Source organism: Gavia stellata, chromosome Z, assembly GCF_030936135.1.
Source record: "Gavia stellata isolate bGavSte3 chromosome Z, bGavSte3.hap2, whole genome shotgun sequence".
In the NCBI taxonomy this organism is placed as follows: domain Eukaryota; kingdom Metazoa; phylum Chordata; class Aves; order Gaviiformes; family Gaviidae; genus Gavia; species Gavia stellata.
Window position 1 is genome coordinate 38529949 of NC_082637.1, and position 23597 is coordinate 38553545.

The 23597-nt window shown below is 37.0% G+C and overlaps 1 protein-coding gene across 10 annotated transcripts in view; it reads left to right on the forward strand.

Annotated features, from left to right (window-relative positions):
* Positions 1-19113, forward strand: part of DENND4C (DENN domain containing 4C) — a 49947-nt gene extending 30834 nt beyond the window's left edge. For 7 of the 10 annotated variants that reach the window (XM_059834195.1, XM_059834194.1, XM_059834197.1 and 4 more), the window contains 12 exons: positions 59-193; positions 1461-2605; positions 4220-4400; positions 6038-6147; positions 9060-9235; positions 10281-10463; positions 12027-12216; positions 13112-13357; positions 14724-14841; positions 16479-16632; positions 17728-17792; positions 18476-19113. In XM_059834195.1, coding sequence (XP_059690178.1) covers positions 59-193; positions 1461-2605; positions 4220-4400; positions 6038-6147; positions 9060-9235; positions 10281-10463; positions 12027-12216; positions 13112-13357; positions 14724-14841; positions 16479-16632; positions 17728-17792; positions 18476-18612 — 2840 coding nt within the window. In that variant the 3' untranslated portion in view covers positions 18613-19113. The remainder of the gene's footprint in view (positions 1-58; positions 194-1460; positions 2606-4219; positions 4401-6037; positions 6148-9059; positions 9236-10280; positions 10464-12026; positions 12217-13111; positions 13358-14723; positions 14842-16478; positions 16633-17727; positions 17793-18475) is intronic. The other 3 variants (XM_059834196.1, XM_059834202.1, XM_059834199.1) reach the window with 3 other exon arrangements.
* The last annotated feature ends 4484 nt before the right edge of the window (positions 19114-23597 follow it).

The window sequence follows — 23597 nt, forward strand, 5'->3', positions numbered from 1 at the left end:
CAGTGCAAATGCAATTATTTAGTTAAATTAACTAAAGGTCACATTCTCTTTCTTATAGAGGTTTGTACTGAGAAATCTGATGAAAAGCAACGTCTGAATATAGAAACTCCTAGTCCAACAGACCCACCTGCTTGGGGTAACAGTATTGTGAAAGTTCCATCTGGCATTTTTGACAGCAGTGGAAGGAAAAGCAGTGGTGGTAAGTCACTGGGTGAAGCTAAAGTCCTGATCCTGTTGTGCTATAGTGTTTTGCAGTCTTTTTCATGCTATGAAAAGAAACAAAACTTCGTTTTGAGGTGCAGATATCTCGCAGAACATTTGCTTTCAACCATTACCCTTTGCAGGTGACTTAAAAGGAACCGGTGAATTCTAAGGTTGAAAATCACTGTTGAGTAGATTGAAATCAAGATTTTCCCTGTCCTGCACTGAGAGTATTTCAGTAATGTACTAGAAAACCAAGAGAATTAGGGTCTCTACTCTTGATTTTTGTCACCTAAACCTTGCTGACCTTGGACAAGTCTCTCTATTCCTGTCCAATGTATAACCCAGGAACAATGCATGTTGTCTTTGTGCCATACAAAATTTATTTACATATCTGGAGCTTTATGATGAGGAAGACTTATGGATATATAAAAGCCAGATCTTGGGGCTCATTTTTTTTCTGCCTTTGTGCCTGTCCTTGACTAAGGAAATGTAGTCCAGCTTGATAGCAAAGAATTGAGTCTCAGGCAGGAAGTTGCCCAGAACCTTTCTGGCAATTATGAGAGCTGATAACTGGTCAAGAAGCAGCATCGATGTGAGACTCAGACATCCTCCACCAGTGGATATGGTACATCAGGTCCTCTGAGGGATCGTAATATAGTAGAATTCTTGTACTTATGGATGTTTTTGCCTACCTAACACAGCTTTCTAGGCAATAAATAGTCCCAATTCTCCTGAGAAAATGGGAATATTTGTGAGATTAGTTTATATCTTCCACATGCTAAATTTAATTAGCTTTTTCTAAAAATGGCTGTGTCATAAACGAAGTAGTGCTTCTGTGTTGTTCAGACACACATAGTTTGGGGTTTTTTCAGAACCAGAATGAACTATGGCATTTGTATAGGTCTGTGAATATAGCTCTGGAAAAAAAATAGAGCAATCTTTACTTATAATTGTACCTTCCTTTAGTTCATGGATATAATACCTACTTTCTGTGGGGTATTGGCACAAGGAAAGGAAGTAGAAGCCATAAAAGGCTTTGACTTCAAGGAGTCAAAGAGTAGATGACTTTGATCTGCAGGATGCCTTTGCAGCCAGTAAAATAACTTGTTAATACTAGTGTAACTTCTTAATGGATAACTTGAGATTGTGGTGCTCCCAGTCTTCTCACTGGTAAGGAGATAAGGAGATTTCACATTATTTCAGGAAATAAACACTTTGTTGCTATGGTTACCATATTAATGCCTTTTCTCTTTTAGAAACTGGTTCGAGCCCACTGTTCATAACTCAGGATTCAGCTGAAGATGTAGTCTTTGATGTTTCTCCTAAGAAAACAAGTGAAAAAGGACAGAAGAGGCAGAAACTGTTTTCAGAGAGAAGCTGCAGTTTCAGCAGTGAAAGCAGAGCAGGAATGCTGCTGAAAAAAGGCAGCTTGGACTTGCATTCTAAAGAAATAGCAATAATGATGGGAGCAGATGCCAAGATCCTAACAGCAGCTTTATCTGGGGCCAAAACTACACCCTGTCATATAAATAAATCCCATAGCTTTGAAAGTATCACTGACCAGCAGGTTTCTGGCGTAAGTGGCACTTGGAGTTGTGTGACTGAGTGTGATTGGGAATTGGAGCACAGGTCTTCACCAGTGCTGGAAGAGCCTGGGGAAGGGCAGGAGCAACTTGAGAATGGAAGAGATGAAAACATGACCACAGTGGAAGACATGAACCTTGAACAGTCAGCTGAGTCCAAAAACCAGAAGTCAGAATCCAAAGATGCAGCTACTAAAAGGAATAGTTTTTATGGAGTGGTTAAGCCTATTGAAAGGGAAGATGTTGAAGTAGGCTTGGACCCTTTATCTTTGCTGGCTACTGACAGCATGCAACCAAGGCATCCAGAACCTGAGGAAAAGTTGGTGTCACCAGTTGCAGCACGCAATTTGGCAGATGAAATAGAGAGCTATATGAATCTGAAGAACCCCCTGGGTAGTAAGTTTCCCAGCATGGAACTGCACAAGCCAGACAGGGAAGCAGAAGCCTCTGGTACCCTTGGCCACTCCCAAGAAAGGAGGTCAAGCCTGCCTTTGGATCCCATCCTGCCATCCCCCAAGTCTTACGAAAACAGGAGAAGTCCTTCTGTCTCCAGATCCAAAACATTCACTGGACGACCAAAGCAACAAACCCATCCACGAGTTCAAAAGGAGCGGTCTTCATCTTTGACAGGACTGGGTTGTTCTTCTCCACATGGCTCGTTAGGATCTGTTGTAACAACTTTATCCAATCTGAAGTTAGACAATATACTGTCTGGACCAAAAATGGATGTTCTGAAGTCAGGCATGAAGCAGGCTGCCAACGTGGCCAGTAAGATGTGGGGAGTTGTAACTTCAGCATATAGTTACTCAGATGATGAGGCAAGTGTCTGTCAATATGAAAACTTCGGGGAGACAAAGTTAGAGGGGTAACTTCTGTGTCCAGAAGATTGCTTCACGAGGTGGTGTTTTTTATTAGTATTGACTTTTATTAGCTAATAAAAATCATGTTTTATGTATGGTGGAGTTCTCCTCTATCATTAAAAAAACACTTTTCAGAGAAAAGCAAATTAAATGATCTTGATGCAGTGAACTTAAACTTTGACTTTCTGTTCTCAACATTCCCTCCCCAATTTATTTGTTTATCGATTTATCTTTATATTTAAAGAGACTGCAGAAAGAAACTGTAGTAAGAACAAAAATATGTAATCTTAAATGGTATCATACTGCCTGTCTTCAAAAAATTAAGAAAAGGTTGTGAAAACAAATCACAAACCTAAGAAGTCAGATTGGTGAGGATTAAAGTTGAAAGTAGTAAAGGACAGCCTGGGATCTAGAAAATTCACTTGTCAGGAATTTGGAAACTAAATGTTATGGTTCTTGTGTGAGCACAATTGATTAACAGAGTCTTTTTTAGAGTAAAACATTTCAGAGTACAACATGAATGAAAGAGGAGATGGAGGGATGAATATTATATCATCCTTCCCATATACGTCTTGTTATTTTTCCTCCAAACATAGTTTTCTCTCTTAGAAAGGCCTCTGCTTGATCCAGTTAACCACTAGATCTGGTGTTTGGCTTTAAGGATCTTTTGTCTCCCTTCTTCAGGCTGTTAAGATACCTTCTTGTTTCCTTTTTCAAGTTCTCCCTCCTTTCCCCAACCTCCATAAAAGGTGGGAAGGGGAAGATAGCTGTCTGGCATTATTTCTATGTGAAGCAAATTTAACTGATGTTACTAATAGGGTCCTTTCTATTAAATAAAAAGTTTTTCTTGATTTTTTTTTTTTTTTTTAACCAGATTTTGCCTGTGACAATGAAAACTCACTGGTTTGCTTTCTTTCCTGAGTTTTTTTCCTGTGACCTAGGTTTTCCGGTGTGCCTTTATATTATACTGACCTATTCTGTAGAATTTTGTTTAATGGCACATCATAATCCCCTTAACATGACTTATTTTAATTTCCTTCAAGGATCTTTTCATGCTCTCCTCTTTTATTTCTGCAACTTCCCTTTTTTAGTATCCTAATTCTTATATTTTGTCACATCCTGTGTCTTAGTGACTGTGTTATTGCTGCATCGTTTCAGCTTGTATGTTTCATTCTGTATTCAATTCTGAAAATATGACTTTAACTCAGACCTTTTTTCTGATAATACCTTAATTTTGTGTAATGTCTGCCAAATCACAATTTTTTGCATCATTTTTCCTGTTTCTCCTGTAATGAAGAAGTTTTATATCCCTGTCACTTTGGCACTCAGTTTGATGCTCAACTAAGTATTTTCACTGCTAAAGCCTTTCATTTTTCCAATATCCATCTGGTTTGTCCAGTATCTGCTCTTTCTGGGGTTGCATAGATTTCTCTTATAGCTAATAAATTTTTTACATCAGGATTTTGTCTTAACCTGCTACTTTAATTATTTATTTATTAGGATAAAAATGGAAGTCAAGTAATGATTCTGGAAGTACTCAAAAATGCTAATTTTCTTCTTCTTGTATTAAAGGAAGAAAACAATCGACCAGACTTTAACTTCCCTGCTGGTTTTGAAGATAATATTTTAGGAGATAATCTGTCATCAAGAACTGGAGTCCCAGGGCTAATTACAAATGAGCTTGCACAAAGCACTACTAGTCTTGGCAGTAGCAGTAGCAGTGGAGATGCAGGAAGACAGCATTACAGTGCAGGTGAGATATTTTTTTTGTTCCCCCCTCATAACTTGTTTATAATATAACAAACAAGGAAAACCACTATGTGTGAAATCATTCATAACAGTGGAAGCTATGGTAATCTGAAATTATTTCAAGCTCTTGAGATAAATACAAGCAAATTTGTACTTCCATTCTATACTCTTCTCTTGCAGTAGCAAATAGCTAATGCTTCTCTCTTTGTTGAATGTATAAAAAGTTGATACAAAATACAGGGATTTAACTGTAAAAATACTTCCTCTGTGTATGTAGTAGGAAGATTCTTAACTATTATAGTCAGAAACACCTGCTGATTCATGTAAAGTCATAATACCCTGAAAGTTCTTGAAATATTAATAGAGAAAAGCAGAGCAGTGTTCAAGAACTGCAAATTGTTGCATAACTAAGAGAGGCAGATCTTTTGGGCGGCAAAAAGACCCCACCAAACTGAAAACAAACAAACAAAGAAAACCAACCCCACAGCCCCAAGCCCACAAAAAACCCAAAGCAACACACACAAAAAATGCATCAGCTTTACTGTGGAATAGGAGGTATTGGATGGATACTTGATTTGAAGTTGTGAAGGTAAATAATTGATGAATATATGCCTATATCCCCACTGCCAGTTCTAAAACTGGATGAAGTAAATTAATAATTTTTGGTTCAGATTTGATTCACTTAGATTAGATTCTTATTCTGAGAAAAAGATGTGTTGCTGAACTAGCTGGGGGTTTGATTTAGCTCTCTTGGCAATAGTTTAATGATGCGAATATCGTAAAGCCATCTGCATCAAGAGAGGAAGAACTGTCTTGCAAACTGGACATAAGCTGGCACTCTAGCAAAATCTTGATGAGGTATCTTCTACTTCCAGTTAGTTAGGAGGGTTATAAGAACTAACTGTAAAGAGTGGCAGCCATCAATAGGATATGTAAAATCTGTTCACAAGCATGAACTTTAGCTGAAGGAGAGGAGCCTTCATTATGACGGGGGGACTCTGGTAGTGGTTTTTTGAATAGGGAAGTTTGACTGGGCTTGTCAGAGGAAGTAATGCTGATAGTTTTGCTTCCTAAAACTGATTCCAACCATTTCCTTCTGGTAAATATATTCCAACTCCTTTTCCCCTTCTCCTCGGCAACGCTCATAACCCTAAAACCCAGCCTTACCAAAGAAAGGTTATTTGGTTTACTGCAATGTTAGACAGGGAAAACTTAAGCCCAGTAATGGCATATTTGGTATCATGTGTGTCGCCTGGTACTATCCTTCTGTTTGCTATTTATATATGGATATATCATTCAAGAAATCTTGAACAACTTTTTGGAGTATATATATTGAACAATCTTACTGCTCTTTGCCATTCTTTATTCTTTCTTTGTATTTTCAGATTTTATTCACTGATGCTTTTTTTTTACTAGTCTGTGATATATTGTGTTAAACAAAAATAACTTTGAAATGTTAATCACAAAAATTATATTTATCTATATTGTAATCATAGTATCAGTGAAGTTACAGAGCTACGCATAGCTTTGGAGATCTTCTGGTACAATTTTCTGTTTTGGTCAAACAGAAATTATTTTCTTTGGGAATGGATGAATTACTCTTTCCTTGAATACAAGACCCAAACGATTCTTTCTGTACAGGTGAAGTTTCATTCCCAAGAGGTATGAAAGTTGCAGATTCTGAGAAGTCTGAGCATAGCTCTTCACATAATACTAGTTTATCCAGCATTTTCCAGAACTATGCAATGGAGGTAAGATTAAAAAAACTCATAGACAAAAGATACAATTATTCAATATTACTGTATGCTTTAATTACCCATTTAGTTGGATTGTGGTTTGATTTTTCAAAACAATTTTTTTCCATGTTTCTACTGCAAAGATGCTTGATACTTTTAGTCCAGGGTGTGACAGTAGCTTTAAAAAAGAAAAGTGTGTTAAATGCTTTTATGTATCTCTCATATACAGAGAGAAGAGACAATTGAGGGGAAGGGTCAAAACTTGAAGTGAGACAGAAATTAGACAGGAAACAAGATTCGCCCCCCCCCCCCCCTCCCCACCCCCTTCAAGCTTTTTTGGGCTTTTTTTTCCCCCTTTCTGAAAATTTATGTGTTGGTATGAAATAATTGTGGTGGGTTGACCACAGCCAGCAGCTAAGCCTTCACGCAGGCACGTGCTTACTCCCCCCTCATCAGAATGGAGGAGAGGATTGGAAGGGCAGAAGTGAGAAAAAAAGCTTGAAGGTTGTGATAAAGATAGTTTAATAAGTGAATAAAAATACAACAAACAAACCAGGGCGGGGGGGGGGGACACAACAAAAAACAAGTGATGCAAAGGTAATCAATCAGCACCATGACGCCCCAAGCAACAGCTACCTTGGAAAAACTCCCCCATGCACACCCAGTTTTATTGTGAGTGTGATGGTATATAGTATATCTTTGGTCAGCTGAGGTCAGCTGTCCTGGCTGTGTCCCCTCCCAGCCTCTTGTCCACCCCCAGCCTTCTTGCTGGGTTAGGGACAGAATGAGAAAGAAAAGGCCATGATGGTGTGTAAGGCACTGTTCAGCAATAGCTAAAACACTGGTGTGTTACCAACACGGAGTTGGTCACTGGTGTAAAACACAGCACCAAAAAGACTGCTATGAAGAAAATTAACTCCATCCCAGCCAAACGCAGCACAATAATGGTTTATTATGCCTCTCTGTTTCACTTATTGCTTGTAGATGCTTTCAGACTTCAGATAAGTAGGCAATGGTCACTGTTTGCCTGGGTCGCTTTTCTTTCAGCTGTTGTGTTATTTTGTTAGGTCCCATGCAATTTTCTTTCATGTTTGATCTTCTGGAGATCTAGGCTTGTCAAACTTCTGCACTGCATTATATAAGGGGCATAGCATAGTAAAAGAAAAATGTTGCCATTGGTAATATATCTAAAATATATTAGATCTAAAATACGTTACCTGCTGTGTTTCATGGTGGTTTTTTGGTTTTGTTTCCTGTGAGAGTGAAACAATGAAGTAAGAGGAAGCCTAAAATATAAGGATTGAAGACCATTCTTAAGCTAGTATGGGATTATTTTTACCATCTCTTCTCCAGTTCTCAATCTAGTTTAGTGATAAGACTTTTATTAGGTAAAAACCAACTTTCTGGGCTTCCCTTGGGTTTGCGTGGCAAGGTTTGGGTAGCAGGGAGGCTACACGAGTGCCTTCTGTGAGAAGATGCCAGAAACTACCCCCATGTTCAATGGAGCCAGTTCCAGTCGGGTCCATGATGGACCCGCTCCTGGCCAAAGCTGAGCCATTCAGTGATGGTGGTAGCACCTCTGTGATAACGTATTTAAGAACAGGGCAAAAACCTGCTGCACAACAGCAGTTGGGGGAGAGGAGTAAGAATATGTGAGAGAAACTCAAGGTCAGTGGAGAAGGAGGGGGGGGGAGGAGGCACTCCAGGCACTGGAGCGGAGATTCCCCTGCAGCCCGTGGTAAAGACCGTGGTAAAGCAGGCTGTCCCCCTGCAGCCCATGGAGGTCCACAGTGGAGCAGATATCCACCTGCAGCCCATGGACGACCCCATGCCAGAGCAGGTGGATGCTCCCAGAGGAAGCTACGACCCTGTGGAGAGGAGCCCATGCTGGAGCAGACTCCTGGCAGGACATGTGACCCCATGGAGAGAAGTCCACACTGGAGCAGGTTTTCTGGCAGGACTTGTGACCCTGTGGGGGACCCATGCTGGAGCAGTCTGTTCCTGAAGGACTGCACACTGTGGAAAAGACATGTGGAAAGGACTCATGCTGGAGCAGTTAGTGAAGAACTGCAGCCCGTGGGAAGGACCCACGTTGGAGAAGTTCATGGAGGACTGTCTCCCATGGGAGGGACCCCACACTGAAGCAGGGGAAGAGTGAAGAGGAAGGAGCGGCAAGGACAACATGTGATGAACTGACTGTAGCCCCCATTCCCGGTCCCCCTATACCGCCTGGGGGGAAGAGGTAGAAAAGTCAGGAGTGAAGTTGAGCCCAGGAAGAAGGGAGGGGTGGGGGGAAGATGTTTTAAGGTTTGGGTTTTATTTCTCATTACCCTACTGTGACTTTTGATTAGCAATAAATTAAATTAATTTCCCTTAGTAGTGTCTGTTCTGCCCATGACAGTAATTTCTGAGTGATCTCCCTGTGCTTATCTTGACCCACGAATCTTTTGTCCTATTTTTCTCCCTCTGTCCCGGTTAGGAGGGGGAGTGATAGAGTGGCTGGTGGGGACCTGGCATCCAGCCAAGGTCAACTCACCACACCACTGTAAAGGTTTCTTTTGTTTTTTTTTTTTTCTTTCTTTGAGAAGTAGACATGCATTTACTTATACAATTCAAAACAATTCATATATGCTGAAGGCCTCATAGGACTAAGCAATTGCAAATGCTAAATTAGTACGATTTCAGGGTAATGCTTCTTCCAGGTCTCAAAATGCCTAACAAAAATAAATTAGTAGTATTTGAATATCATAGGTAAGAATTATGTGGATAAGATAACTCTGAGTATGGTGAGTAAGTAGTGATGAACTCATGCGTCCCAACTGGCATTTTGATACCTATTTAAACTCTTGTTGGATACTAAGCCTATAAAGCCAATTATAAAAGAACACTGCAACAAGACTGGTAATATTCATTCTTTGCTGTTCTAGGTATTGATGTCAAGCTGTTCTCAATGTAGAGCTTGTGGTGCTTTGGTTTATGATGAAGAAATTATGGCTGGATGGACAGCAGATGATTCAAACTTGAACACTACCTGCCCTTTCTGTAAAAGTACCTTCCTGCCTTTACTTAATGTTGAATTTAAAGATCTGCGTGGATCTGCAAGGTTAGTGGGCTTTATAGATACTCTCTTTCTGCCTTTGCACTTGAACATGGTTATATTTTTTCACAAAGGGATCTTAATTATATCTCCCAGTATTTTTGTCTAGATGTTTGCAAGAATGTCATTTCCTGTTTGACAGTCATGATTGTACTGAAGAAAATTATAAGTCATGCAAACTATTGAGTTTCATTCTAAAACAGCCAAAAAGCAAAGAACTGGTTGCCTTTTTACCACTTTTTCTTTTCCTATTTCTTTGTAAGCATAACTGTACAGAAGGCATAAGTCTGTTCTCATTTTGTTTAGCTTTTAAAACAAAGCTAATGGATCATGAAATTTTTAAAAGCATATAAAGCAGTTTTTAAATCTGTCAGCAAAGAATTTCTCCCAAATTAAATTTACTAACAGCTTTTAGTTACAGATGCTCCAGCGTATTGTTTCTCCAGTAGTTCTCCAGTTTAAGCTTCTACACTTACTATTTCTACCTCTTTTAATTGCTCTGTGAAGGCTGGAACTTATTTTAAGGTAATTGAAAATGGAGTCTCACTGTAGTGGTTATTGCTGTGAAACAAAGCTTCCATTAGTGTTCTTTGATGCTAAAACTGAACATCTGTAAAGTGTGTACTTAAAAAACCTTAGTGAAGCAAGACACGTTCCTGTTATGTTGTGCCTATAATGTTGTATGGTCTTCTAGCCTGTAATGTCACATTACAATAACAACCATTTTCAGTGATGTGTCAGCTATTGATATATTGTTGCTGATTTGGAGCCATGACAAACTAAGGTCACCTGTAATGGCTGACGTCCAGTGTAGGATATCTTATTTTGCAGATCAGATCTCTGTATGTGTTCCTTTACACTGCCTGTATAAGTTACAGTGGAGAGGGTAGGGTGAAGTTTGTGTCCTGCTGTCAAGCTTTTTAATGTTGTGTTTCTTTATTTTTGCTACTTTTAGAAAGTAAATGTAGAAAATAGTAACTTTTTAAATTACTTCGTGCTTACATCTTAACCTTTTGTATTTCTCTCCCCTCCCATTCATGTTGTAACTTAGCTTTTTCCTGAAGCAAAGTACCTCAGGAGATAGTTTACGGAGTGGTACCCTTCCATTAACCATGGATCCCCTGGAGCAGAAACTGTTGTCCAGTCCAGCTGTTGTTGACTTGATCAGTTTTTCAGATCACCCACAGTCCAGCCACACCATAGCTGAAGAAACTAGCCCTGCAGCTGAGCAGAGGTAGGTAAAACAGGGTTGCTCTGTCAGAAATGTATCAACACTTCCAGTATGTCTCATCTGCTTCTAAATTGAAGGTTGGCTTGTGTACCAAATATGGTGGAGAAGTACAGTTGTAACTTGATAATCGTCTGTTTCCTGTCATTCTTTTTGCGTGTTTTAAGCATGCTTTTATCGATTTGAAGTAAACTGCTTCCACTAAATGAGTGGGTTTTAGAGATACAACTGTAGAAATAAACCTTCAGGTCCATCAGCTACTGAGTAATAGGTAAAACTTCTACTTAGTATTGTTGCAACACACTCACCTTTTAAAGACACACAGAAATTTAAGCATTACTCCTCGTTTCCTTGTGTTTAGAATTTGACAAGAGCACTGCATTATGGGGAAAAGTAAGTCCATTTGCTGGAACACTCTTTTCTGAGAGAAAGCTCTCAGAGCACTCAACACTTGTACTGAGCCTGTGTTCTATGATAAATAATACTGATGTAAAACTGAAACTCAGAAAAACAGTACCACTTTTGAAACAGCTTGAGGAAAAGAATACTAAGGAGAAGGTGTCCTGTTGGAAGAGGGAAGGACTGAAATAGTGCTGCTATGAATTGTGACCTTTTTGCTGGGATTTGTTGACATTTTGTTGCAATAGGGTTTTTGTTTAATCATTATTCAGTTTGGAATTCTTGAGTATCAATGAGCTAATGAGCTGTGAGCTAATGAGCTAATGCCTATCACTATTAAAACTTAAATCAGTGAGATAGTAGTTAGTCTTAATGCTCTAAAAATGAAAGGTGGTATTGCTTATGTTAATCTCTTAACTTTGATGTGATATATTTTTAACTAAAGTCAAACTTAGGAGTGAGGGTCACCTCTAAATTAATCTCTTCACTCTTTTTGCAGATTATTTGGAAGCAGATACTTTGTTTCACTTGATGTTTTTTCTTCTGTATTGTAGTTGAATTGTTTTTCTCCACTGTTACAGTTATAAGGAGTACAAAATGAATATTCCCAGATCTGCCAGCGGCTTGATTGTATGAGTTAAGTTTGACAAGCCTGTAACAGGAGTTTACTTAAATTATCTTGTTGGATGAATCTGACACTTAGAATTTTATTTTTTCAGTTATTTTGGCATGCAACTTATAAATTGTTTTCTGTAATATTTTTGCTCTGCTTATGACATTTAGAAAAAGTAAACATAAAGGGAAGAGAAAGTAAAAATGAGAATAGTCAGAACAAGATAATCTGTGTGCTGACAAAACTGTACATTGCTGTTTTTCTAAGCAATGTAAAGCTGTACAGAGCAATGGTACCTATACAAAACTGCAATGCTTTCAGATTCATGTCTTAGGTTATACCCAGCTGCTTTTGTGGAGGGATGGTTATACTGTTCTGAGAGGCATTTTGTTTTATTTTCCCTGAACTATGAAGCTAACTGCGCAAATATGATTCTTTATTAATAGAGAAACTTGGTTTGGGGTGCTTACTTGGCAGCCTTTCTCTGCTTCCTTCCTGTTGCCATAGGAATACTGAATAGTTTCATATTAGCATATTCTCTTCTAAAATCCAAACAGTGATATGGCAGAAGAACAGAGTAAAGATCCCAGAACCATGAAGACATCTGCCAATAATCCACCAAAAAGGGGAGTGTCCTTGACTCGGAGCCACAGTGTTGGAGGTCCACTGCAAAACATTGATCTTTCCCAGAGACCATCTCATGGTATTTCAACAGTTAGTCTTCCAAATAGTTTGCAAGAAGTTGTGGTAAGTCTAGAACCTGCACATTCAGTTGACAGCAAAATACTGAATGCAACGAACTTACAGTGAATAACGTTCTACTACTAGCTTTCTTGTCCATTTGGGGAATGGGAATAACCAAGCATATTTTCATGTTATTATGACAAAAAAAATCTTGGTTCAGTTAATCTAAAATTGCTTTTTCAGTATGTTGTACAAACAGTGCTGCTTGATTTGAAATGTTCTCTCTAGCAGAATGAAGCTAATCTTTGTCTTTCTAAAACTGGAAGTTTGTTTTAAAAATAATCCAACAGCGGACTAAACACGATAGTGCAAAAAACACAGTATTGCAAGAGTGAAAGTTTGTTCCTTTTCTACGCATCTACTTACACTCCTCCTCTACTTTCTGTTAGGCTTACTTGTTGAGTGGATGGCAGAAGGTGAGAGGCAGTGTTGAGACTATTGCATTATTCTTGCATGTGAAACAAAGTGTTTCTCCTCTCTCCTGGTGCTTTTTATTGGCAAGAAGTTGTCTTAACATGTGAACTTGTGATTCAGTTCCACAGCTGATGTAATTACTGACATTTTTCTGCAATCTTCATCGCCACCGGCTTAGATAGCTTGAAACTGCACAAGCAGGAACAAGTTTTAACAAATTAGCATTTTCTCTTTCTCACATAATAGAGAGAGCTTAGGTGAGCATTCTTTAAAGTTAAGAAACACCTCAACAGTCAAAACTGCTGATGCTATTAAAGTTATTGTGTGTTCAGTACTTCCAGAGGCAGCTTCCAAATATCAAAAGAAACTGTGCAATGGAGGATTTTCAGGGCAAGTAATCCTGAAGAATGTTTCTGGAAGAATAATCTTTGATTTTGTAAAAAACCCAATGTTTCTTTTGTGTGTGTGTTGTTTTGTTTTTTAGGATCCTTTAATAAAAAGACCTAACCCTCTCCCTGTATCTGTACCCTACTTGAGCCCTTTGGTACTGCGTAAGGAGCTTGAATCACTGTTGGAAAATGAGGGAGAGCAAGTAATTCATACATCCAAATTCATCAATCAACACCCCATAATTTTCTGGAACCTAGTTTGGTATTTCCAACGGTTGGATCTACCTAGCAACTTACCTGGACTCATTCTAACATCTGAACACTGTAATGATGGAGTGCAGGTAAAAGGCTCCCTCATATTAGAACTGCAGATATTAGAGTAAGCTAAATTTGAGAGTTTGGTTCAAAGAAAGTGGGTAAGTAATTTCTGAGTAGCTTGGATCTAGGTTCCTGGTTTTTATAATACAAGTAGATAGGTTTGTTTTCTGCAAGGAGTCTTGAATGAAGATGAGTGAAAACAGCATTCAAATTCTAGTCAAGCTGTTCTGTTTTAAAAAGCCAGAGAGTTAAGATTTGTTAAAGAGAAGGCTGATATATGGCAGGAAAAAAGATCTGTCTGTGGAGAACTCACAAGTTGCAATATATTGTAATCCACATAGTATGGGTTACATACTTCAGTATATAAACCTTTTAAGTTGTTGGTCAATATGGTTTTGTTCTTTTCCACTAACAGTTTTTGCTACTCAAACTCCACTGAGTTTCTTTACTATATGAATAGAACAAAAGAATATAGAATGGATGATGTCTTTTGAGTATTTTGCTTTTCCCATTTTAAGGAGCAGATGTTTTTCTGAAACCTATGTGATTTTGTGTGTGTAAGTAACAAATTCAATAGGTATTTGTATATGATGCACACAAAAAAGTAGTATTTTCCTACCTACTTGTATGCACTTTAATTTTAAAATTCTCTCCCTCAATTTTCAAAAAAAACCCCACCCAGAACCAAGAGCAATTTTCCAAGAAATGTAGTTGAAGACCAATACTAATGAAATCTAAAGCATCCTGGAAAAATACAATGCATTAGCAGGGAAAACCACAAGATGGAACGTAGTATCTTGTAATTACTACTTTAAATTGACACACTAGTTGTAAATTTTTCTTGTCCACTAATTCTTACTGTATTAGTGATTCCAGAGGCACTTAATTTTATAAAATAATTATAAATAAACTATTGTTTTGAATGCCATATATTTTTAATGGAAGTAAATGGTTCATATTTGTATGCAAATACAAATTCTTTCTTCCTGTTGAGAAGACCAACACATAGACATGCATACCAAATCTTAATCAGGTCAGAAAATACTGAGGTATAGCATGATAAGTAGTACAAATCAAGTAATGTTTGGTGCACAAAAAATACTTTCGTATACATACTCATAAATATTTTCTTTAGATATCTGTAGAAAACTGAATGGTCTTCATATGTTGGGCTAAACTAGAAAAGGCAATAAAATGTTGCAGTACTTGTGACTTTGCTCTGGTTGAGTGCGGTGTCCTCTAGAAGACACGAACTGTTCCTGTTTGTTGAATTCAAGATAAATAAAGTAAACTTTTTTTGTTTGCAAAATAAGTAAAGGAGCAGTTTTTTTAAATAACAAGACTATACTGATGTTTTTAAAACTCTTTCCCTTTCCTCATGTTTTTTAGCTTCCTTTGACATCTCTTGCTCAAGATAGCAAGCTAGTATGCATCCATCTTCTGTGGGACAATATCAACCTCCACCAAGAGCCAGGGGAGCCTCTGTATATATCTTGGAGAAATCTCAGTAAGTGAAACAAATGTTACAGAAAGCAGAGGGAGCAGAGGCTATGGAAAGAAACAGTTGTTTTGTAGTGTTTGAAGTGTACACAGCCCATCAAGTTGCAATCCCTTAGATACTTAACATAGTCTTTGTCAAATTATTTGTGAAAATATCTTACTGATCCGTGTGAAAATGTAAGTTAGCTGTTCTTTATACGTCATACACTTATAAACAGGGTGGGAGGATTTGCTCTAGATGTGGTGCTAAATAAACTTCACCTGATTTGAATGTTTCACTGCATTATCTGGTTATATCTATGTAGGCATGAAAAAGAAGACTGTTGCAAAAAGTTATCTTGTGTTTCTATAAATGAATGAAAGGTCACAAGTTCATTAATACGTACATTTGGCAGCCTACTTGGCTGTCAAAAAGTAAGATCCAAGGAAGCCTTTATCTACTGTAACTTGATTTGGAAGGAAGAAAAAACAGGCAGACTCGTTGTAAGAACTTTGGTATTTCATTACTTCTGATGAGCAAAAAACCCTGTGTTGACCTAAACTTCTCAGTCTGTGTTTTAACTTTTAAAAAATATGCTAAAAACTATGTAGCTAATTCTTGTTCTAAGGAAGAAAAAAGGGTTTGTTGAAAAGTGTCCTAAAAATAAACATACTGATCAGAAAATTACAGTCAAGGGTACAGAATAAGATGTGATGTTTCCCTCAGCTTCTACAAAAGCGTATTGATTTGAGCATAATATATGTAAAATGTCCCCAAAGCATTCAGACATGAATGAAGATACATAAATATATGTATTTATGTAAATAAAGGAGCAAAAGGCCTGTTTTAAATGTGGAAGAAAAGTAGCAGTATTGTAGATAGGCTCTACAGCAGCATCAGAAAGTATTTGGAAAACAGGAAATTACATTTTTAAACCATCATGTACATCAATTTTATGAAAACCTTAGGCTGGTATGATTATGATTACTAGCCTCAGTCACCATTTCATTTACATGCCACATGCTTGCTGCGTGTTCTGTAGCCTTAATTTTTTGCTAGTAAATGGACTTACTATTCCCTCACGAGTCACTGTTTTCCAAAAAATAATAGTTCAGTGTTATTCTGGAAGTGGCAATGTAAGCAACAAATCATGATGGTAAATGCCTTGATAATTTTCTTTCCTGTTTGATGCAACTGTGCATTACCTATTTCAATATGTAGCCCAAAGTTATCAATGAATTGTAGGTGGCTTTTAAAAAGGGCTTTGATGAGAAAAGTTTCTTTGATAAGAAACGTGACAGTTTTCTTTTTATTTCTTTTCCTTTGTGTAAAAATAACCCTCTTGGAGTGAACTTGGTTTTTGAAACTTACGTACAGCAATAAATCTGAGCCATCACAGGCAACCTCTGATGCTGGATACTCTTCCATCTCTTGTGTTTCTCTTTCATGTGGGAGCTCTAGCACATGGTTACTTGATGCATCCTGTCACTTTTGTCGTGGAGTAAAGACTGTAAGCAGACAAAGCCTTTCCATTGTAACAAATTTCTATAGCTTGAATAGGGGTTCTGTGTATACACCTCACTTTCTGAAATACCTTCTTCTTATTAAAGTGAAAAAAAAAAAATCTTTACTGTTCTAATAATCTATACTGTTGCATTTCCCAGATTCTTCTGAAAAGAGACCTTCCACAGTGGCAGAAGATCAGCAGGCAACAAACACTTTGTTGGAGAACATCAAACTAAGTATTCAACACAATAACGTTGTTAAACCAATCAACCTCCTTCTACAGAAAGTTAAGCCAGATGTGAAACGACAGAGGTAAAGGGGTAGTATCTTCTTACTTTCTCCCCAGTCAAAGTTAAACAAGATTAGACCATATACACTTCATATTGATAATTCCATAAGGACCTCTCAGGAATATTTAGTTTCATTTGTGTCCACCAAACACTGTGTATATTTGTTTGTGCCCATGTTTACAAACAGATGCAATCTGTAGCCAGATCCATAATTCATCCAAATCAAATGGATAAATGTAATTCTTTAATCAAAATGGACATTTTAGAAATTAATAAGAAAGACACAGGTATGCAGATTTTGGTGTTGCTCCAGATCTAGCAAATTGATAAATACAAGTGTGCAGCATCCTGTTGCGGTGTCTGGAATATTCTCTGACCTACCTAGTTATACCTATTGAAATTCTACCAACCTGGAGTGCTGACTAAGAAAAATGGATACAACATGATCCAGAAACAAAGGGAGAAGTGTAAATAACACTTGTACGGTACACTTTGCTATCTGCACTACAATTCAAAGAGGCCATACAGAAGCACAGCCTCTGAAGTAAGTTACAGCAGATACAAGATGTGTTTGAAGTCTGTCATGCTAAGGCATCTTTGGTTCTGTGGTTTGTAGTTACTAAAGAGAAACAAGAAATAATCTGCCCAGAGAAGAAATTTGAGTTCCACAAGGAAAAAAAAATAGTATCTGATTGTTTAGTGATACCCAGTTCTGAGACAGATCGTGACTTTTTGAGACAAAAACCAAAGTATGGGTGATCTGAAATAAGCCTGCTCCCTGTACTTCACCCTCAGGCAGGAATGAGTTACGAAATTAAGCACCATTTATTTATTATTTCTTGTTTTTCTGGAGTTTTTATGGCACGTTTGGCAGAGGGATTTTTCATAGAAAATGTAACTGCTGGAATTTGGCGATAATATAATTTCATGCATTAAGGAAAAATACTCAGGCATGAGAAAACCTTAAGCTAGTAATCATGTGGGTCGGTCACTTTCTTCACAAGCAACATTAACAGTTGCAGAAACTACATAATGGAAGATTAGCATCTTCAACATTGACTTTCTAAACTTAGGACAGTTGGTGCTTTCATTGACTTGCCTTCAAAATATTTCCTAGGAGTTTCTATAGAGAAATTCTTTTCCTGTCTCTGGTGTCTCTTGGAAGAGAGAACATTGACATTGGTAAGTAAAAGATACTGTGAAATGCATAGTGCCTGTGTATGAATACTTTATATAAAACCTGGTGTATAAAATCAACTTTTGATCCATGAGTTACTTAGAAACTTTTCAGTTGCTGTGTTTTAGTGAAAAGTACTGTGCTGTCACTCTTCAAGTCGGTGTTGCTTTTATGAAAATGTAATGCAGATGGGGCCATTAATTTTGACTTTGTTTGAAACCAGTAATCAGTTATTTTAAACAAAGTTTATTAGCTTGAAGCTTTAATTCCTCATGTCTGAAAACTTGTTCCCAGTCTTGTCCATCTTTTCTCTGACCCGCATATTAGATCTATGTCATCTAACCACCTGATTGCCCACTCCTTCCTGGTCTCCTCTACTGACTTCTATTTGGTACTATGCAAGTGAAGGGACTCCCTTATGGGATGTGACAGGGGAGATACCCTGGGAATAGGCAAACTGAACTATGATAGACGTAATGGGCGTCCACTGTGATGCGTTGTGATGCTCCAGTGTGAAGATGCTTTTCAAGTTCTCTGAGAGGATACATTTTGAAGAAAAAAAATCAGCTGCTAATTAAGATAATTATTGTATTACTATATAAAAATCACTGGAAGTATTTTATAGGAACAGTAGTGTGCACTGCACAGGGTTTCTTAAATAACTTCAACTATGCTTTTTCTGTTTCAGAGGTCTTTGATAGTGAATACAGACTTGCACATAAAAATCTACCAAAAGATGTTCTTGAAAAGATGCAGAAAATAGATGCTCCACCAAGCAGCAGGGTTGAGTGTTGTAGGAAGTGCTTTGGAGCACCTTTAATATAAAAACGAGGAAGACGCACGCTAAACTTCAGTGAGACAGAAGTAGAGGTGAACAAACCAGGAGCATGGTGATATATACACTTTGAATCCCAAAAGGTGATAATTGAGCAATTTGTCAAAGCAATTTCATTGAGCTACAACATATATTCTTGTCTTTCATCTCATGAAACACAGTGTAAAGTACGTTAAAATGTTTTAAAACTATATTAATAGGGTGAGTTGGTTTCAGTAATGATCTGCTTCTTTTTTCTGTATATACTTCTCCTTTTCCTTCCTCAAATCTTTCCCCCACAATATCTAGTTGTTCAAAAAGGTGATGATAAACAGCAGCCTATAGTTGGTGAATTTCTTAAAGGCCACCAATATTTGTGTATTTTAATGAAATACCTTTCCTGCCACAGAATGCTTAATTCTTCACTACTTCTTTAAAATTACCTTTACCTAAAGAGGGATCTTTTTATTGGTGTGCAGTATGTATGTATGTATGAATGTAAATATTTGAGTCCTTGGATTGGAAGCTGCAATGCAGTTGCTTTTGTCAGGTCACAGTACCTAAAATTGCCCTTCTCCTGACCCTTGTCCCAATCAGTATTCTAAATTATCTTTGGCTGACCTTTTCATAATGTATGTCTATAGTTGTAAAAAACAGAAAATTACACTCAGTTTTCCTGTATTCTCTATCTGAAAAATTAAAGATACTATGAACGTACTGCCACTTTCTCCAAAAGAATGATAGGCTTCTATACTAAGAAGCTCAGAAATGGATGGCTTTCTAAAAATTAGATAGGAAGCTTAAATGGCATGAGGATACATACAAGGTTTGTCAAACAGATACTGTCTGTAAAAATTATGCTTTATACTGTATGCATGTGTGCTTAAAAAGTGTCTTTTCGTTGAATTCTTTATCGCCCTTTCCCATGGTTTCATACTAGCCTGTGGGTTAACTATTTTGCACTGATAGTCTAAATTCAATATTTCAATGAGAATGTATTTATAAATGTGGTCTTCAAGGTGTGTATTAGCACAGATGCAGTGCTTGAGTGTATGATCTGAAAAGATGAATCCATCTTTTGGATTGCTTATAGTAGATAAAACACTTCCTCACCTCACATATGTAATTGACTACAGTAGTCATAGTCTTGGCAAGAAGAGCCTGGATACTGGTCAACAGTTTAAATGTTTCTGTTACTTGAGGAATATGATAAGATTTATTCCAGGTTTTTTGCTGAAATTTAATGGTGTGGCTTTTCTGATGGAATTATTCCTAGAGGAAAAAAAAAGAATAATATTTGTAGCTATGCTCCTTTAACATGCTAAAACTATAATCACATCTGAGTATGAATGTATTTGATGTATTTGCTTCATACCACTCTCGTTCTTAAAACTATTTTCATTCTTGAAAATGATGAGGGATGAAGATCTGTCTGGACCAGCTTCTACATGAAACAACAAAACCAACTTTTGTTTTTTCATGAGGCTAAAGCAAAGGATTTGCACTATTTGTGACAAAATGTATTTGCATCATAGATTGATTCCTTGTATTTTGTCTAAAAGTGCTGATCCTAAGTTAATATGGGGATATTGCCTGGACAGATTCTCTCCTGATGAAAATACTGTGCTTTCTCAACAATTAAAACACACTGACTTTTTTTTAATTCTTTATTCTTTGGGTTTATGCATGGTTGCTTGCAGATATCTGAACTATATCACAATGGAAAAGTAGAGCTTGATTCTTCGTATTTTCCTCTCTTCTCCTGTTACATAATTGACATAGGTGGTTCCATCCTTTTAAAGTAAAAGTCTCTCTGAAGCATTTGTCCAAACAACTTAATACTTCTACAAATCAAACCAGCAAATTTTCCTGTATAATTCTATACTGGTCTTAAACAGCTATACAAAGACAAGTTTTGAGTGTTAAATAGACAAACCATAAGATTATGTGATGCAAGTTGCAAGGAATCAAGTTTTAGTTATCCTTAAATTCTCCCAGCTTATTAAATTACAAAGAAAATCTGTCCAGTGAGTGCTGTTTTAGATAACTGGTGACATCCAAATTTTTTTAAATCATTGTAACTAATATTACTTATAAACTAAATTCTGTAACCAGATCACCTTCATTTCAAAACAACCTTCCCATCTGTTGGTGAAAATATAATCAGGCAGTCGTGTCGTAGAAACAGAAGTAGCGTTGTAGAAGCAGATTGTGTCACAGCATCTAGTGTTAAATGTCAGACTTTCCCCAGGTATACACACTAAAAAAACCCTAAAGCCTGAGGGGAAAAGGACAGCTGCAGGATTGAACTTGCTTTTATTTGCTCCTGCATATTGGTGTTTCTGTACACTACAAATTAACTTCTATTCCTGTTGTATGTGCCTGGATTTCAGAGTGGTAGAAGTCCTGCATGTAATTACTTGAAATCTTGAATCTGCCTATTGAAATTAATTCTTTAATATAGAATGACAAAAGTAAGCACTTACTCTTTTTCATTTGGATTTTTTTAATGCCTGCTTTTTAATAGCTAACTAATCAGCTGGTTCTTGAATGAAATCCATAGTTCAAATGAAAAGGGAGATCTCTGAAAGTGATTTGTTTATTAAGTTTTCATCTAAGGAGATGCATTTTTGGGGGAAAAAAAGTTCACAAAAATTTGAAAGGAATTAAGAACTGGGTGGTTTTTTCCTTGTTGCTTTCTCTCCTTTCAAATGCATGATGGCACTTCCTGTTCTTCCTTTGACTTTTAGGTCGCCTCCTACAAGCAGGTAGAGACTGCAGGTTTTCCTACACAAACTTTCCAAGATGTAGGTTTCCCTAATTTGAGTGCTAAAAGAACTGTGAGCGTGCATAAGAAAAGGGCATGGCATAAAATAGCTTAGCATGGCTCAGTACTCATATGGTGGAAAACCTGGCCCAAAATTAACAGGGAAAAGTCTTCAAAAGTTTTTTGTGAGTGCATTGTAAACGTTTGTCTTTCTGAAAATTGGGCATTAAAGGCATAGGAAGTTCTTCTCTGCAAGTTAGTAACAGCGTGAACTTCTTGGGCTACATAGGAACAACTTAGTTACCTACAAATGCTTGTAATTTGTTTGACACCCCACTCCTCGTAATCCAAATTTATCTGAATCCATAATGCATGAATGAGCTGGACAAAGTGTTGCGAAGGAGGGGTGTGGATAAGCTTGATCTTGGTTCTGTTTTCCTCTCAGTGTAAGCAGAAAAAGTAGCATTTTGCTCACTTGCAAACTCTTGGCTCCAAATAGTCCAGTATTTGGCTATACTCCAATTTGGAGTATTTGGCTACACTCCAAATAGCCAGTGTTCGGGAGGAGATGGCTCTTCTACGTCTGTGTTGAATTCTCACATATATACATGAAGAAAATGGTTGCAGATCAGTATTAACTTCAAAACCTTCAATGTGTGCACAAAGTGAGGGTGTAAACCTATCTGATTACATATGTGGATGCACACTGTTAATGAATTTCAGGTAAGCCCAAGAACTTAAGAAAGTTTGTGTTATTTAACAATTACCACAGAGAAGCTTCCCTGAATTGTTGCCCTAAGGATGTTGAACTGCAGTCAGTTATGCGGAGAAAATACTGTCTTGCACCTTTCACCCAGCTATAAAAGTTAGATATAGCTTGTGTGCTCATACCAAAATAGCTATTTTTTGTAGAATTAAAACAACAAATGGGGTCTGAAAGATTTAAAATCAGGATTCTTAAGTGACAAGGTTTTTCTTTATGAATTATAAATATATTCTGGCACATCACCAAGACATAACAACTTTCAAAACCCCGTAGGTATAGGAGACTGATGTGGCTGCAGTATTGGCACAGGAATAGGTACCAGCTTTCACATGTTACTAGAAGCATCTGTATGTTACTTACAGTCATATCCTGTCTTCACATTTTATGTAACTCAAGTTTAGACAATAAATACAATTTTAATGGAAAGTATTTTATTTAGTATATGTGTTTCAAACTGAACTCATTTGTTTTGCAAGTAACTTAGTCTTGTTCCTAGTGGAATTTCACATTGGTTAAGCTCAAGCTACATTGCACTTGTGAATGAGTAATTTTATTCCATTTTAACTGTGAATTAATGGCTTTTTGTATTGCTGCAGCTAGAAGAATATACCTTTCATTGAGTTTACTGCTTTCCTTGAATAACTGCAACATAGGGGATATTTTCAAAATGTATATTAAATTAGATCATAGAAATTATATTTTTAAAACAAACTGTTAAAATGTAAGTAACTGAAGAATCCACTCAGTAGTTTTCTCTTTCTAAAACTCTTAATTCAACAATTATTTCAATGCAGATAACTTTATTTCATTAAATGGTAAGCAGGTCGTCTTATTCACATAACTGTACATTTTCAACAAAGGTTTTTTTTCTTTTAACTAATAAAAACCTTAAGGTGCCTTCTGTATATCAGCTTTTCATGATGGACCTTTTAAAAAAACAAACACCCTTGTAACTTTTAAGTCTTGAAACTGAATGGTTGAATTGGGGTCTATTTTTATATTCTACTGTGCTGTATGTTGTGATACATACAAGGAGAGAAACGGATGGGGTTTTTATTTCTTTCAGCCTGCATCAATCAGTGGTGCAGATAAAAGGGATTGATTGCTGTTTTTAGAAGCACATTAAACTCCTTTTAGGAGCTTAAAATAAACTGTATTGTAACGAGGACAAAAGGATGTAGTGTGAATAAATTATGAATTTAATAAGTGAGCTGGGAAGTTTCCTTTAATGCAATAAAATTTGCACTGGTTTAGAGACTGTTTTGAACTGTTGAAAAATGGCATCCATTTACTGTGCTTTGATTAACAAGTGTTTCTCTGTAATGTTTTTGTACATTTGACAAATGTTTCTTGAGTTTAAAAGGGCACTCTGCATATTCTGAATTCTGTATAGATATCCTAGACTAAGAAACAATTTTTAATGTATTTCCCAAAATAAAATATGTATGCATCGTATGTAAAAA